We start from the raw sequence: 13437 nt of genomic DNA on the forward strand, positions 1-13437 counted from the left end.
TTATTTCCTACCCAATTATCTGTAAAATAGGGGAAACACTGATCTATGTCAGAGGGATATTGAGAGACTGGATTCCTTAGGGTTTGTGAAGTGCTTTGTAACCTGCAGATGGAAGAGGCTAAGGAAGGAGAAAGGGCTGTTAATATCCTCCTCCTAGTACCTTCTCTCTGTCAGCTCCCTAATGGGCACTAGCTAGCATTTCTCCTTTCAATACAGATGTGTAATATTAATACAGCACATATCACACAATCATGAACCAGAGAGGGATCCAACAGACCACCCCCCTTCGAGCAAATGTAGGATTGCTCCCTACAGGATTTTTAATAGAGCATTGTCCAGTCCAGTTTTATATGACTCGAGGAATGGGGCTTCCTGCATTTTTCCTGGAAAGTCTGTTCCATAGTTTTGTATATCTCAGTGTCAGGATGATTTTCTGGATATTCTGCCTAAATTTACCTGGTTTTTAATTTCATCCCACTCCTCTTAGTTACAACCCCTTGGACTTACATGAACAATTCTTAAAAACCAGACTTTAAATCAAGGCTGATGTCTTTCTAAAAGATATGCTTTAATTCAATTTAAATTTGTTGGGCTAGATGAGATAGCTGAGTAAAATCTGTACCATGCTATGCAGGTCAGAAAAAATTTTCATAAGGGTCCTTTACAGCCTGAAAAAATTGTTAATTCCTCTCCCCTTTCTTGGCATTTACATCCTTCCAGGTATAAGATTTAACATTTCTATAGCATTATACATTTTAAATACTTGTACTCATTGCTGCCATGTTCCTCTTGAACACATTTTGTTCAATTTCTGAGTGGTCTGATGTTCCATAGCAGAGAGAGAGAATCAGCTTTCCTGCAGCAGGAAACCAGGATGACAAATTGTCACAATAGTGAAGCCTACAAATGCAGTAGGGTAGGAAAGCAGGACTTACCTTTGAATTCAACTGTCAGCTGAGCTCCCCTCTTGATGGTCACAATAGTGCAAGTTGCCATTAGGAGGTACAATCCAATAGTGACCAGATTCAGCCACCAGACTACCTGTGTGGAAAAGACCAAAGGAGGAGATGGAAGTAGCAGAGAGTGCATAAGACATGATGGAAAGCTAAGTGAAACCACAGATGAGAAGGGGAAGAAAGCAACTAGAGAAGAGAAAGACAGGGGGCCACTGTCTCTAGGAAAGCCAGGAGAAAACTACATACGTGCTAAAGGGAGACATCACTGTTTTGCAAATCCCCCACTTACCGGGTTCCCCAGCAAATAAACTCGATAATCTGTTTCGTTGACTCCAGAGAAACGCAGGCCCTGGAGGAGGAACAGGGAAAGGGTATCAGAGGAAATTAAAATGGTCTGTTCCTAGTGAGCCCACATCAACCTTCAAACTCACTGAGGCTTCCACAGAAAGTCAGCAGTGAGAAAGGTGAGATAAGTTCCTTCTCGTGCCAACAAAAAGGTTATTTCAGCAGCAGCTGAAACATAGTCATGCATTTTAATAAAGAGATGCAGTCCCACAGCGCTGCAGTTTGGGTGCCATACCCCTATCAAAAGCACTTGCAATCAGACAGGAAGGTGGATTTGTCAGCATACCTGGTAGTTGATGGGCCAGTGCCAAGGCTTGGATGTGACTTCATTCTCCTTTGGTTTGAGGCCACTATTTCCCTATAGGCGGTTGAGAAGAAAATTACAGTCAATAGGCAGTTGTGCTGCAAGTCCTGCATGGCAGCTCTCTGTCTAGGAAGGGCTTCAGGGGCATAGGAAGAATAACCCTGTTTCTGGTATGTTCAAAGGTGCGCATAAGCAAATGCCCTAGGAAGGTTAAGCCCTTTCAGGAGCACCCAGATTTAAACATCAGGCTTTGCTAGTGTTCCTACTACCTCATTACTTTGCAGTAGATTAGCTCCTGGAAATCCCCACAACTATTTCACTTTATTGTAAGGTCGTTCCCTGTTCTCTCATTGTAGCAGCATGTAGTGATAGCAAAACATTTCCTGGGGACTGCTTCATGCACCAGTAAGAGAGAGAGAGATGCCAGGCTGACCCGCAAATCACAATCAGAGACCAAGTTTAGGTCCCCATTCCATATACATTGTGTGTATCTGGAAGCCTCTCCCTCTAATTGCACCAATTGTACACATACTGAAAAGTCAACTCCTCTGCTCTAAGGCTGTTAAACAACAGGAAGAAAGCCCACCATCTTCAGAGCACAGGTAAAGTATACTGGTTTGAATCTGAGACCTTCCCACTAAACTCCAGATATAAACCAAGCATTAGGCTGTATATCATCTACAGAGAAAAGAAGTTGGGCAAGGAGCTTCACAGTAACTGCCAGCACTAAACCTGGCCCAAGATTTACATGAAGCAGTGACCAGTGAAGCAATTGACACCTGATGGTAAATAAAGGATTAGATTCAGAGTCTGCATCCTCTAAAAGTATGCAAGCAACTTTCCATGCCTGATTATTTGTACCAGCAAAATGGCTATTTAATGCCCTAAGCTGCATGCACACAGCCAAGCGTACAGAACCTTGGAAATTTAAATCTGGACATAGAGTATCAGAGGCTGTTTTCGAACAATTCTCTTTTCATAGTTTCTATAAAAAAGTACACATAGAAATCTACAGAAAGAGAATAGTACACGGTCAAGCACTCAAATGTTAGGAAATACCAGAATTAAGGTTGCCTATGTAACCTTAAATTCAGCTCTCTTGTGCATATGCATTACAATAATGTCTTTAATTACATGATCCCATATTTTTTTTCACAGGACTCTTGACCTTGATGCTGGCCACTAGAGGGAGTGGAGTCACACATTTTGCCAGTGGGTTTACAGCTATTGCTGGCAGCAGAGGAATACTGAGACTTAGCGCACGTCCAGACTAACCCGCGGCATCGGCGGGTTAAAATCGATTGCTCGGGGATCAATATATCGCGTCTAGTCTGGACACGATGTATCGATCCCCGAGCGCGCTTACATCGATTCCGGAACTCCATCAACCCGAACGGAGTTCCGGAATCGACACGGAGAGCCGCGGACATCGATGCCGCGCCGTCCAGACGGGTGAGTACCTCGATTTTAGAAATTCGACTTCAGCTACGTTATTCCCGTAGCTGAAGTTGCGTATCTAAAATCGATTTTAATACCTAGTCTGGACGTGGCCTTAGGAATCCTGGCTTTCATTGCAGGATCTGAGGGGAGTGGAATCTAGTGGTTAAGAACCATTCTGATCTGCTCCTGCCACGGCTAACACCTTCTGCTTCTGGCCCCTCCAGTTTGTCCTCATCTCAGTCTTCCCACTGCCTGCTTTGACCCATTCCATTCCCTCTGCTCTGCCTCCCCTCAGCTCCATGTCTCATAACCTCACCTCACAGCTGCTCATTCCAGTTCCTACCACCCCATTGCTGTTCACCCCGGTCTTCCTGCTACTCCCTGAACCCCTGTCTCAGTCTCCCTCCCCACAGGCCTGGATCCTCACCCATCTGCAGATCAGTCAGGTTATTTTCTCCTCCCTGTTGCCTGGGTCAGCTGGGTGCCAGCAGGGAGAACACTGAGAGCACATGAGAAAGTCTACCTGCTCTCAGTACTGTTATCTAGTGCCACAGCAGCCCCTAGCAACCAGGAGGAGCAACTGCAGGGCAAGTCCTGCTCAGGCCACCTCCCCATGATGTGATTTTCATAAGGACAGCAACAGACATATCCTGGACACCAGGATAACAAACCCCCTAGTAAATTTCAAGTCGCTGCTGAGAGACAATATTTGTTGGAGACAATATTTGCTTCTCGATTAAATGGTTTTAAAGGTGGTTTCTTTGGGGGCACTATAGGAAAAACAAAAGTATTTTTTCCCCTCAAACCTCTGAGAAATGCCTGAATTACTTTTGCTGAAATTTTTCAGTAAAATTCCACCTAAGGCAGACAGTTCGCGTGGAAAATTTCAGTTAAAGTTTGCCAACTGAAAAAAGTCTTATAAAAGAAAGTGTCGCTTAACTATAGGTGTTTCTCCCTATGCCACCCGATACTTTGTGTACATAGATTTGTGCGTGAATATATACACACCCAGTGAATGTTGGTCATCATCAATGCCTTTCGCTAGATGGAGTGTCCATCAAAGAGCATGATCATGTCACCCTCTAGTAGCTGTATCCTAGGCACCCATATCTAAAAATTACTACAAATGTGAATGTTTCCCAGGTTACTACCAAGACCAAGTATTCTCTACATTTTTCTTCTCCGGTTCTTTATTGCTCAGAACATGTGTGGAAGAAGCAGGATCTTAGATATTTAACGGCTCAGCTACTCCTACAGGTTTTCCTTTAGTCTGAAATAAGAGTCCTCATTTCAAGACAAGAAAATTACTTCTATGGAAACAGTTATGTTGATACTTCCTTACATAAAGCAATATTATAACTGGTTGCCATGGAAATGATTAGTATTAATAACGTTACTGAGCATTTCTAGAGCTCTTTTCATTTCAAAAGAGCTTTACAAAAAACACATTAGCCTCAGAGTCTTTCATAGGTCAGTATTATCCCCATTTTACAGATAGAGAAACTAAGGCACAGAAAGGAGAAGAGACACGGTGATACAAAACAGTCTCAGGTGAGAAGACTACAAGAGCAGTCAAACTCTGAAGAAAAACAAATCTGTTTTTTTTGCAAACATCCTCAGTGACAAAGAATGAGGGAAGAAGAAAGCAGAAAACAGAACATGGAAGAGTTTTTGAAACAATGGGTTTTTGTCTTTTTAAATTTTTCCATCAGATGTTCGTGTATCCTCAAGTGTTTATACACATACTTTTATGGTCCCCCATCACTGCACTATCTGAGTGCCTCATGAGCATTAATGAGCTTATCTTTACAACTGTCCCATGAGGTAGGGAAGTATAATATCCCTGTCTCACAGAAAAGAACATAAGGCACAGAGAGATTAAGTGACTTGCTCTAGGTCATACAAAGTCTATGGAACAGCCAGAAACTGAACCTAGATCTTCCAAGTACCATTTTAGAACTTCAACCATAACACCATCCTTCCTCTCTAAGTATAAATCCTTGTAACCCATGCCAATATATATATTCTGTCCTATATTGACTGCTGCTATTCCCTGGACATCACAGTATAGAATGTTTCTTTTTAGCTCAAGAGTTAAAAAACAAACACACACATGACAATCTAAAACAAAGTGACCCTACCCGGATCATAACCATGTGGGACTCCAGGAGAATCTCTGGGAACGAAGGTTTCAGAACATCCAGACTGATATTGGGCACTATGAAAAAGAAAACAGGTGAATTAGAAGCCTGTACATGCTACCTTCCTTTAATACATACATACACAATAAACCCTCTCCTTCTGTATCAAATCTGTGAGTAACTGACTTCTGGTACCTCCTTGGTTCTCAATGCATGTCATTCATATTCTAAACACAACTTCTTGCAGTCAAGAAAGTATCCCCAAGTGAATTTCACAACTGATCTACTTTTTGATTTCCCACTGTACTTTCAGAAGCGTGAGAAACAGACAAAACTCCCTGAAATAAACAAAAAGTCTCTGTGTTTAAGCAGAAATAAGAGCCTCGCTGTTCATAGACTATTCTTTATCTACAGATCAGCCATGAGTGGGAGAATGCAAAATGCATGACAGTGGGAGAAGACTCCAGACCAAATGAACAGCTCAGAATTTCTCTCTCTTGGGTTGAATATAGTACTTCTGAAAGGCTGCAAAATGTTAGCGGGTTTTAATGAGGTCAGAATCAAGCAAGTTGTGTGATAAAAATCAGGGTATTGAGTAACACGTAAACCAAGCAGACAGTGAATAAGGCTGTGACACAGGTCTAACTTTTGGATTGTGCTGGAGGGGCTGTGTGTCACAACTGGCATTCTCGACTCTACTCTTACAATTCTAGCAATCTCATTATTGGAATGTTCCTGGAAAAGAGAATGAGGCAAGTGTGGAATAGGGCAGTGAAGATCCTACACTTTCTAAAAATAATCTAAAAACTTCTATTATACACTTGCATTCAGAATAGCTCCTTCAATTAAAAAGCTGGTAAGGGGGGCTTAAAATAAGTCTCATAGTGAAACATCAGTTACAACTTTAACTATCAAGTTGTGACCGGCTCTTCCATAATACTTCACCCTTCTGCAGGTTCTGAGGATCTCAAAGTGGTTTATAAACACCATATCTCACAATCCCACCATCCCCCCATTTTATAACACAGAAATGGAGGCAGAGTGACTGGCCCAAGATGATGCAACAGGTCAGTACCAGAGCTGGGAACAGAACCCAGGGATCCCATACGTCGAGTGCCTTGCTCTGACCTCTTGATAACCTCACTCTCTCTTCTTGAAAACAAACAAGCCAACCTGCATAGTGTCCAAGAGATTTCATCACTTACACTTGGGATTGATGTGATCTTCAACATTCCAAAGGGCATTGGGAGTCTCCTTCACATATGGAGTGCAGGTGACTTCCACCTGTTCCCAGCCCCTGAGGAACAGCAGGAAGGCGAACCATTATTTACAATTCAATTTTTCATTCAAATTGACATTCCTTGCCCAAGGTCAGCTATCAATTAGCACCAACTGCAGCATCCAACCTAACATTCATTTCTGTGTACCCAGAAGTCCTCCCTTATCACAGTATAAACAGAAACTGGACTGGATTTCAGGAGTGTCTAAGGTCACAAGACTGCTGCATATATGAAGAGCAACACTTCCATATTGGGGTTCCTTAAATTCGGTACCAAAATCCATATTTAGGTAAATAAATATGTGGCTTAATTTTCAGAGGAGTTGAATATCTGTAGCTCCCATCAACTTCAAGTCAACTTTTAGATTCTCCCCAGGAGAAGCAGTCACCATTACTTTAAAAGTCAATTCATAGCTAGAGCAACTGCATTATAGAAACAAAGGAATTGCCATAGTGGATCAGACCAATTGTTCATTTAGTCAATTATACTGTCTTCAAAACAGCCAGTACTAGATGCTCAGAAAAATATGAGACCCTTAAGTTGGAAAATACAGAACAACCTCCCTATAGGCAGGGTGACCTCAGGCTACTCAATCATTGACCATCAATGAGAGCACTATCAGCGTGCATGGGCTTTTCCAGAGACCTGGAAAAAATAAAAACTTTTCCTCTTCCAGAGCCACTTGCTGCATCTGCTCTCATACTCCAGATCTGTGCTCACACATAGGAGAGAAGGGTGTGGGACACTATTGTGGTCCAGGTCTTCCCATTAAAAAAATGAATAGGAACTGATATAACTATAACAGCAAGGGACTGGATAGTTCAGAGGATTGTGAAATGGGACAACCTTTAGGTCACTGGTGGCTCCTACACTTAAATGAGCTGGTGATGTAAGAGTCGCAGTTTCCAAGGGTCTATGCTGCAATCATTCTCAGTACAATGGTCCCTCATGCTGACAATTTATTTTTTGCAAAGGTCAAGGATTGACTGGTTTATAGAACATGAACTCATCACTCATGCCTAATGCTAGCCCCCCTTGAACAGGGCTGAAGCACACCCCCATGCTGATGTCTGGGATGGACCTCTTGGTAAAGGACTTTATTCTCATGAAATGCCATTTGCTAGCCCCTTCACTGTAGTAGATTTCATAACCCTCATCCAAGATTTCACTCTGATTTTCTACTTTTCAGATGCCCCTTTCAAGAATAGAGAAAAAATATAAATGTGTGTATTCTCCAGTCCAGATTAAAAAGTGCCACTGAACAAGGAGATCTGGTGTCAAGTGTGTAAGAAAAGGAACATCATCTGCTAGCATGAGACTTTTGGCAGGAAGAATCACAAGCTAGGCTGAGATTATTTACCATTTTGGCAGCGTCTTCCCAGAGGACCCAAGTATGCATCCTGTGGCCAGATGAGTCAGTCGGATCTGACTCCGTAGGACTTTAATACGTTTCCCAGCCTTCCTGCCCACCACCTCAATCCGCCAAAAATCGTTGGCATCTCCTGTTCCATTCTATCATTCAAACACACCACCAAAAAAAACCAAAAGCACATGTCACTGGAGAACAAGACACAGAAAACAGCAGCTTCTGAAACTTTACAGTGTTGACAAAACTGAGAGGATCAGACCCAACTTAACAGGGTTTCTCTAGCAGCAACAGAATTTTATAGACACCAACAATGCATGATGTATCCATGCTTACTATTTACCTACATATTTTCCTCATCAATTCCAAAATTCTTTGCTTCAACTTCATATGTGGCTCTCAAGATATGAAGTTACATTTTAAAGGGATTTTAAACTGGATGGTTTGGCTGGGCAGCATAGGGGGTTTACTGAATAGTCTCTTGCCTCAGGACATTTAAGACTCAAAGCAGATTTCATTTACAAAAGTCACAGCACTGCTCAGTTTAGACCCTAGAAGCCATTTGTCTATACTGCAAGGCAGTATACAGAAAATAACAACTGTCAGTGCAGCTTTAAAGTTAGAATTTAAAGAGTCTGGTGCTGACAAAGCTAGGGTTGTGGTGACAGTTTAAAGCTGTTTCTTTGTATGTGCACATTTTGGAAAGATCTTAATTACGTGCTATTCTAATTCCTTCACACCGACATACATCACATATATTAACCTGTGTAATGAGCTCCAACTTCCATTATAACCTCCCATGTACTTTCATGCATTGTAAGTGTTCTCATGGATAAGAAACTGGCTAAGAGACAAAAAACTAAAAGTAGGAGTAAATCTTTTGTCTTGGGATGAATCTCCCTCAAGTGGAAGATGATTTATTCTTACTATTCACTTACTATTCCGTATCCAGTGACCTGAAAGTGCTTCCTTGTCATGGGGGCCTCATGCTGGTGACTGTGAAGATTTCTAGAAGTCCTGAAATTAATCACAAGTAAAACAGTTTTCAATTTTACATTGAGAATGGTTTGTGTGAAGAGCTTTCATTTTGGTCACCAATAAAGATTCATTTATACAGATTCCACAGCACTTTATAGGGATTACAAATTTATTTCTTAACCATATATATACAGGAATCACTTCACAGGCCACATTCAACCACCTCTGGAGAAGTTCAAAAGCATACTGACTATACCACACTACAGTTTAGGACATAGAAATGAATAGTTCAAATGAAACTACTGGGAGGCAGGAATTTAAGAATACAATTACTCAGGGCACTAGGGCTAACATCCCTGTTCTTGCAAAACATGCCATGAGGTCCTTGAGGTCTTGACCACTCTTAATAATTTTATTTTCCATGCAAAAGACTGCACCCTCTAGCAGCGCAAAATCCCCTAGCACCATGCTGAACCATTAGGCTAGGACTCAAAAGAAAAATGATCACTTGCTGCATCATTTGTGCAGCTCCTACATTTTTCTCAGTTCTTCTATCCCAGGCCCAGTCCTCCTCTGCATGTGAGAGCTCACAAGATCCAGTGACGCCAACTCATGATTTTATCATGACTCTCAATCATGACTCTCATATATTTGGTATTTTTCTTAAAGCCCCAGCTGCTGGAATCATGTTGTTATTTAAGAATCTCAGCTTTCCCCTACAAAAAGTAAAAGTAAGTTTCCAGCTCTCATGGTTGCAGAGAAAAGTTTGAAAACATGGACCCTCAACAAGGTTCAAAAGCCAAAAGACCAATAAAAAGCACCCAACATTTATTATATTTAAAATCTCATGATTTTTTGGGATCTGATTAATGCTTTTTGAATGCTTGGGGAAGGCAATACTGAAGGTCACAGAGTAATACAGCACAATTTGCAGGTCAACAGAAGTCCTATATATTTAAATAAATGAATGCTCAGAGAGGGCAAACTCCTCCGTTGCGCAGTGAAAGGAGGGGAAATGCAGATCTAAAAAAAGCACACCAGGGTTCTCTGCCATTCATTGAAGAGGGAGGACTCAAGACAAGCCTGCGTATCATTTTAAACAGTTTCATGGCTGCAGTCTCAGTGTCTGACTGGAACTTCAGCAGGGACATGCCAGGTACACAAGGCAATAATGAGGATACTTTTTGCCCCATATTCCTGGTATGTTAGGCAAAAGTTAAGGACTTATCTTGCTTGCCAAACTGGAATGGCGGGAAAGGTCTGGTCACAAACAATAGAATTAATGGTCTGAAATTCCTGTATTGCTGTGGAATAGCCCTTAACTTTGCATACCATGGAGCTGGACAGATTTCTCAGGAGCTGCAGATGGTTCTCTCAAAAAGAAAAATACATCATTGTGATGAAGCTGTTTAGAGGTCTCTCATCCCAAGAAAAGACAGTGGCTCAGAGATCCCATTCAAAATATGGGACTGTACAGAGGGAAATGCCACAAATTCCATGCTGGGTATAGATATATGGAGAAAAGTCTACAGCAGAGGCTCTCATCCAGGGGTCCAGGGCCCCCTGGGGGGCTGTGAGCAGGTTTCAGGGGGTCCTCCAAAATAAACCAAAGAGCAAGGCCAGCAGACTCGCTGGGACCCAGGACAGAAACCTGAAGCCCAAGCTCCGCTGTGCGAGGCCGAAGCCCGAGCCCCATAGTGCAGGGCTGATGCTGAAGCCCAAGGAACTTAGCTTTGTGGGACCGCTGTGGCATTGGGCCCCGGGCAACTTCCCTGATTACTACCCCCTAATGCCGTCCCTGGCTTTTAATCTACTGGATATGCAGAAAAACAGTTGCTGTGGCACAGGTGGGCCAGGGAGTTTTTATAGCATGTTGGGGGAAGGTGGGGGGGGGGTCAGAGAAAAAGGTTGAGAACCCCTGGTCTACAGCACCAAAGAACTTGAAGGTTTGTGCTAGCCTATTTCTAGTCATTGGCAGGTCAGATCTCACACCACCATCCCCATTTACCAATCCCATGGCAAACACTAATTCTGCTCAACTCCCAGAAAACATGGATTGGGAGATACAACCTCTTATATTTTTCTATTATTTCTTAAACACCTTACTCTTTGTGCTCCAGCCGGATAACATCTCCATGCCTTACAAACTCCACAGAGCAGGAAGGATCTAAATGATCTGCTGGCAGAAAAACAGATAATAGCACTGGGTTTAGAAAAGGATCAATACTCTCAGAGAGACAGTTTCAGAATGCTGATCCCCAGCCAAACAGGGGATGTGCTCAGCAAACTCACATCACTGGACCATAGACTCAGTGCAACCCCTAGAATCAGACCAAGGACCAGTCCCAACTGTTATTCCTGGAACCATATAATGGAAACTTCCAGACAGCAGATACTGTCCTAAAATAAAAAGATTGGCTGCCCTTGGGTACACCAGAAAGGCTGAGAAAACAACACTCAACAGTCAGTACATATATACTTTAAATATATACCAAGGATTGTTTTTTTAGCTGCAGCCAATCAACTTTAATCTTATTAGGTGCTGCTAGTGCAGGAAGAAAACCCTAGATACCAAGCATGCTTCACATATAGCTTCTGTGTTCTAAGATGTGGTCTGCATAGACAACCAGTCCCAATGTGAAATATACCTCTACCCCGATATAACACTGTCCTCGGGAGCCAAAAAATCTTACTGCATTACAGGTGAAACGGCGTTACATCGAACTTCTTTACCTGTGTTGGAATCATGTTTCTTTATAACCCACAGGTTGTTCAAGTCCTTGTGTAAATAGGCAGTGACCTGGAAACATAATAATAAACCATCTCATTTCACCAATAAGTCAGGGTCTAGCCAAAGTACAAGATCCATCAATCAGCAGGGCAAAAATACCAATTGCATCCAGTGCTGATACAATAATTAAATACAGGATAACTTTGTGATGTTGTCCCTAAATTACAAAGTCCTGGCTCTTGGACACTGCTTAACCCAGACACATCCTTTATTTTTTAAATGGAGTTATGTATTACCAATGTGTGTCATGTCACTTGTAGCTGCAATATCTCTGTCTGCCTTTCCCCTATTGCTCTGTGAGTGCTGTGCATCCTTGGTAATAACTTCTAAGTCATATCACAGAAACATAGAAATGTAGGACTGGAAGGGACCTCAAGAAGTCACCAAGCCCAGCAGCCCACCCTGAGGCAGGACCAAGTATACCTAGACCATCCCTGAGAGGTGTCCTTGCCATCCCTGAAAGGTGGCCAACTTGTTCTTTAAAACCTCCAGTGATGGGGATTCTACAACCTCCCTTGGAAGCCTACTCCAGTACTTAACTACCTTCACAGTTAGAAAGCTTTTCCTAATATCTAACTTAAATTTCCCTTGCTGCAGATGAAGGTAGGACAAGAAGTAATGGACTTAATGACCTATCTATTTGGTTCTCTCTCTTCTCTCAGTTTTAGTTCAGAGGCTCTTTCGACAACAAGATCTTCTGTTCTGCAAACATCAATTTCCTGATATTCCTCAGTTGGTGTCAGAAATCTTAGGCCTGACATCTTGATCACTTCCACAGCAACAAACTGCAAATATCACCAAGGGATGGTTAGAAATGCTGAATGGGAATAAGCAGCAGGTGCAGACACCGAGATCCTATTTCTAAAGTAATTGTTCCGAGTGATAGAGAATGGAGGAAAATGAAGCAAATAACTGTCTATCCTCAATATCTTTCGTCTGACGATCCCAATGCACTTTACAGACACTAATGCATACATTGCAAAGCACATCTTCTTAGGAAATCTGCTGAGGAAGCAGATATTGCTGGGGTGATGCTTAGAGAAGATGGGAACTTAGCTTTATTTTTGTGCTGCCTCATTCACTAGTATTACATGTTATGGGGCTGCTGATTCTCTCTTTGGTTTATTATCATTTCAATTATTTTTCAGAGGTGTCAACAGAGTTCAGACTGGTGCCTCTTACTACTGTTGGTTTATAAATCTAAAGAAATATAAATCTAATCTAATAAACGAACCCTCACAAAATCCCATCATTTTCTTCATCATCCTCAAAACAGAGATAAGAAAATTGAGGCCAAAAGGAGGAAGTTACTTTCCAAGATCACAGAAGTGGTCAGTGGCAGAGCGGGGAACAGAAAGCAAAAGTCCTGACTCTCATTCCTCTGCTCTTACTCTTAACAATGCCCCCTTCAAGATCAAGAAGTGGATTTGTTTTAAACGTAAGGAATTTCACTCTTTTCCATGAGGTGGCAGCTGCTCTTTCTTTTTATGTTGTCTTGGCATGCAAGACAACCTCCTTAATTTAATGCATCTTTAGTATTGCAGGACACCCATCCAGGCATAAGAGTGATACGAATTCAGGCACCTGTAGTGCTGGGATTTTCAAACAAGGGCAAAGCTCAGCACCCTATCCTCACCCCCTCATGTGGTTCTCAAAGGCCAGCATAGTATATAAGTAATTATGTGGCTTCTATCACTGTCATAAACAGATAGTTAAGGGTTAATGTCTCTTTTACCTGTAAAGGGGTACAAGCAGTGAACCTGGAACACCTGACCAGAGGACCAATCAGGAGACAAGATACTTTCAAATCTCAGTGGAGGGAAGCCTTTGTTTGTG

General features: G+C 42.1%; 1 protein-coding gene across 3 annotated transcripts in view; it reads right to left on the reverse strand.

The window, feature by feature from the left end:
* Positions 1-13437, reverse strand: part of POMT2 (protein O-mannosyltransferase 2) — a 43381-nt gene that overhangs the window by 9361 nt on the left and 20583 nt on the right. For 2 of the 3 annotated variants that reach the window (XR_007774921.1, XM_050957190.1), the window contains exons 10-18: positions 11544-11610; positions 10917-10989; positions 8771-8849; positions 7827-7978; positions 6392-6483; positions 5187-5263; positions 1588-1659; positions 1246-1305; positions 936-1041 (exon numbers count right to left, since the gene is read on the reverse strand). Coding sequence is in view for 2 of the 3 variants with exons in the window: in XM_050957190.1 (XP_050813147.1) it covers positions 936-1041; positions 1246-1305; positions 1588-1659; positions 5187-5263; positions 6392-6483; positions 7827-7978; positions 8771-8849; positions 10917-10989; positions 11544-11610 (778 nt within the window). In the remaining variant the exon portion in view is untranslated. The remainder of the gene's footprint in view (positions 1-935; positions 1042-1245; positions 1306-1587; positions 1660-5186; positions 5264-6391; positions 6484-7826; positions 7979-8770; positions 8850-10916; positions 10990-11543; positions 11611-13437) is intronic. The other variant, XM_050957191.1, reaches the window with a different exon arrangement.

This window comes from Gopherus flavomarginatus, chromosome 5 (genome assembly GCF_025201925.1).
Source record: "Gopherus flavomarginatus isolate rGopFla2 chromosome 5, rGopFla2.mat.asm, whole genome shotgun sequence".
NCBI classification, from domain to species: Eukaryota; Metazoa; Chordata; order Testudines; family Testudinidae; genus Gopherus; species Gopherus flavomarginatus.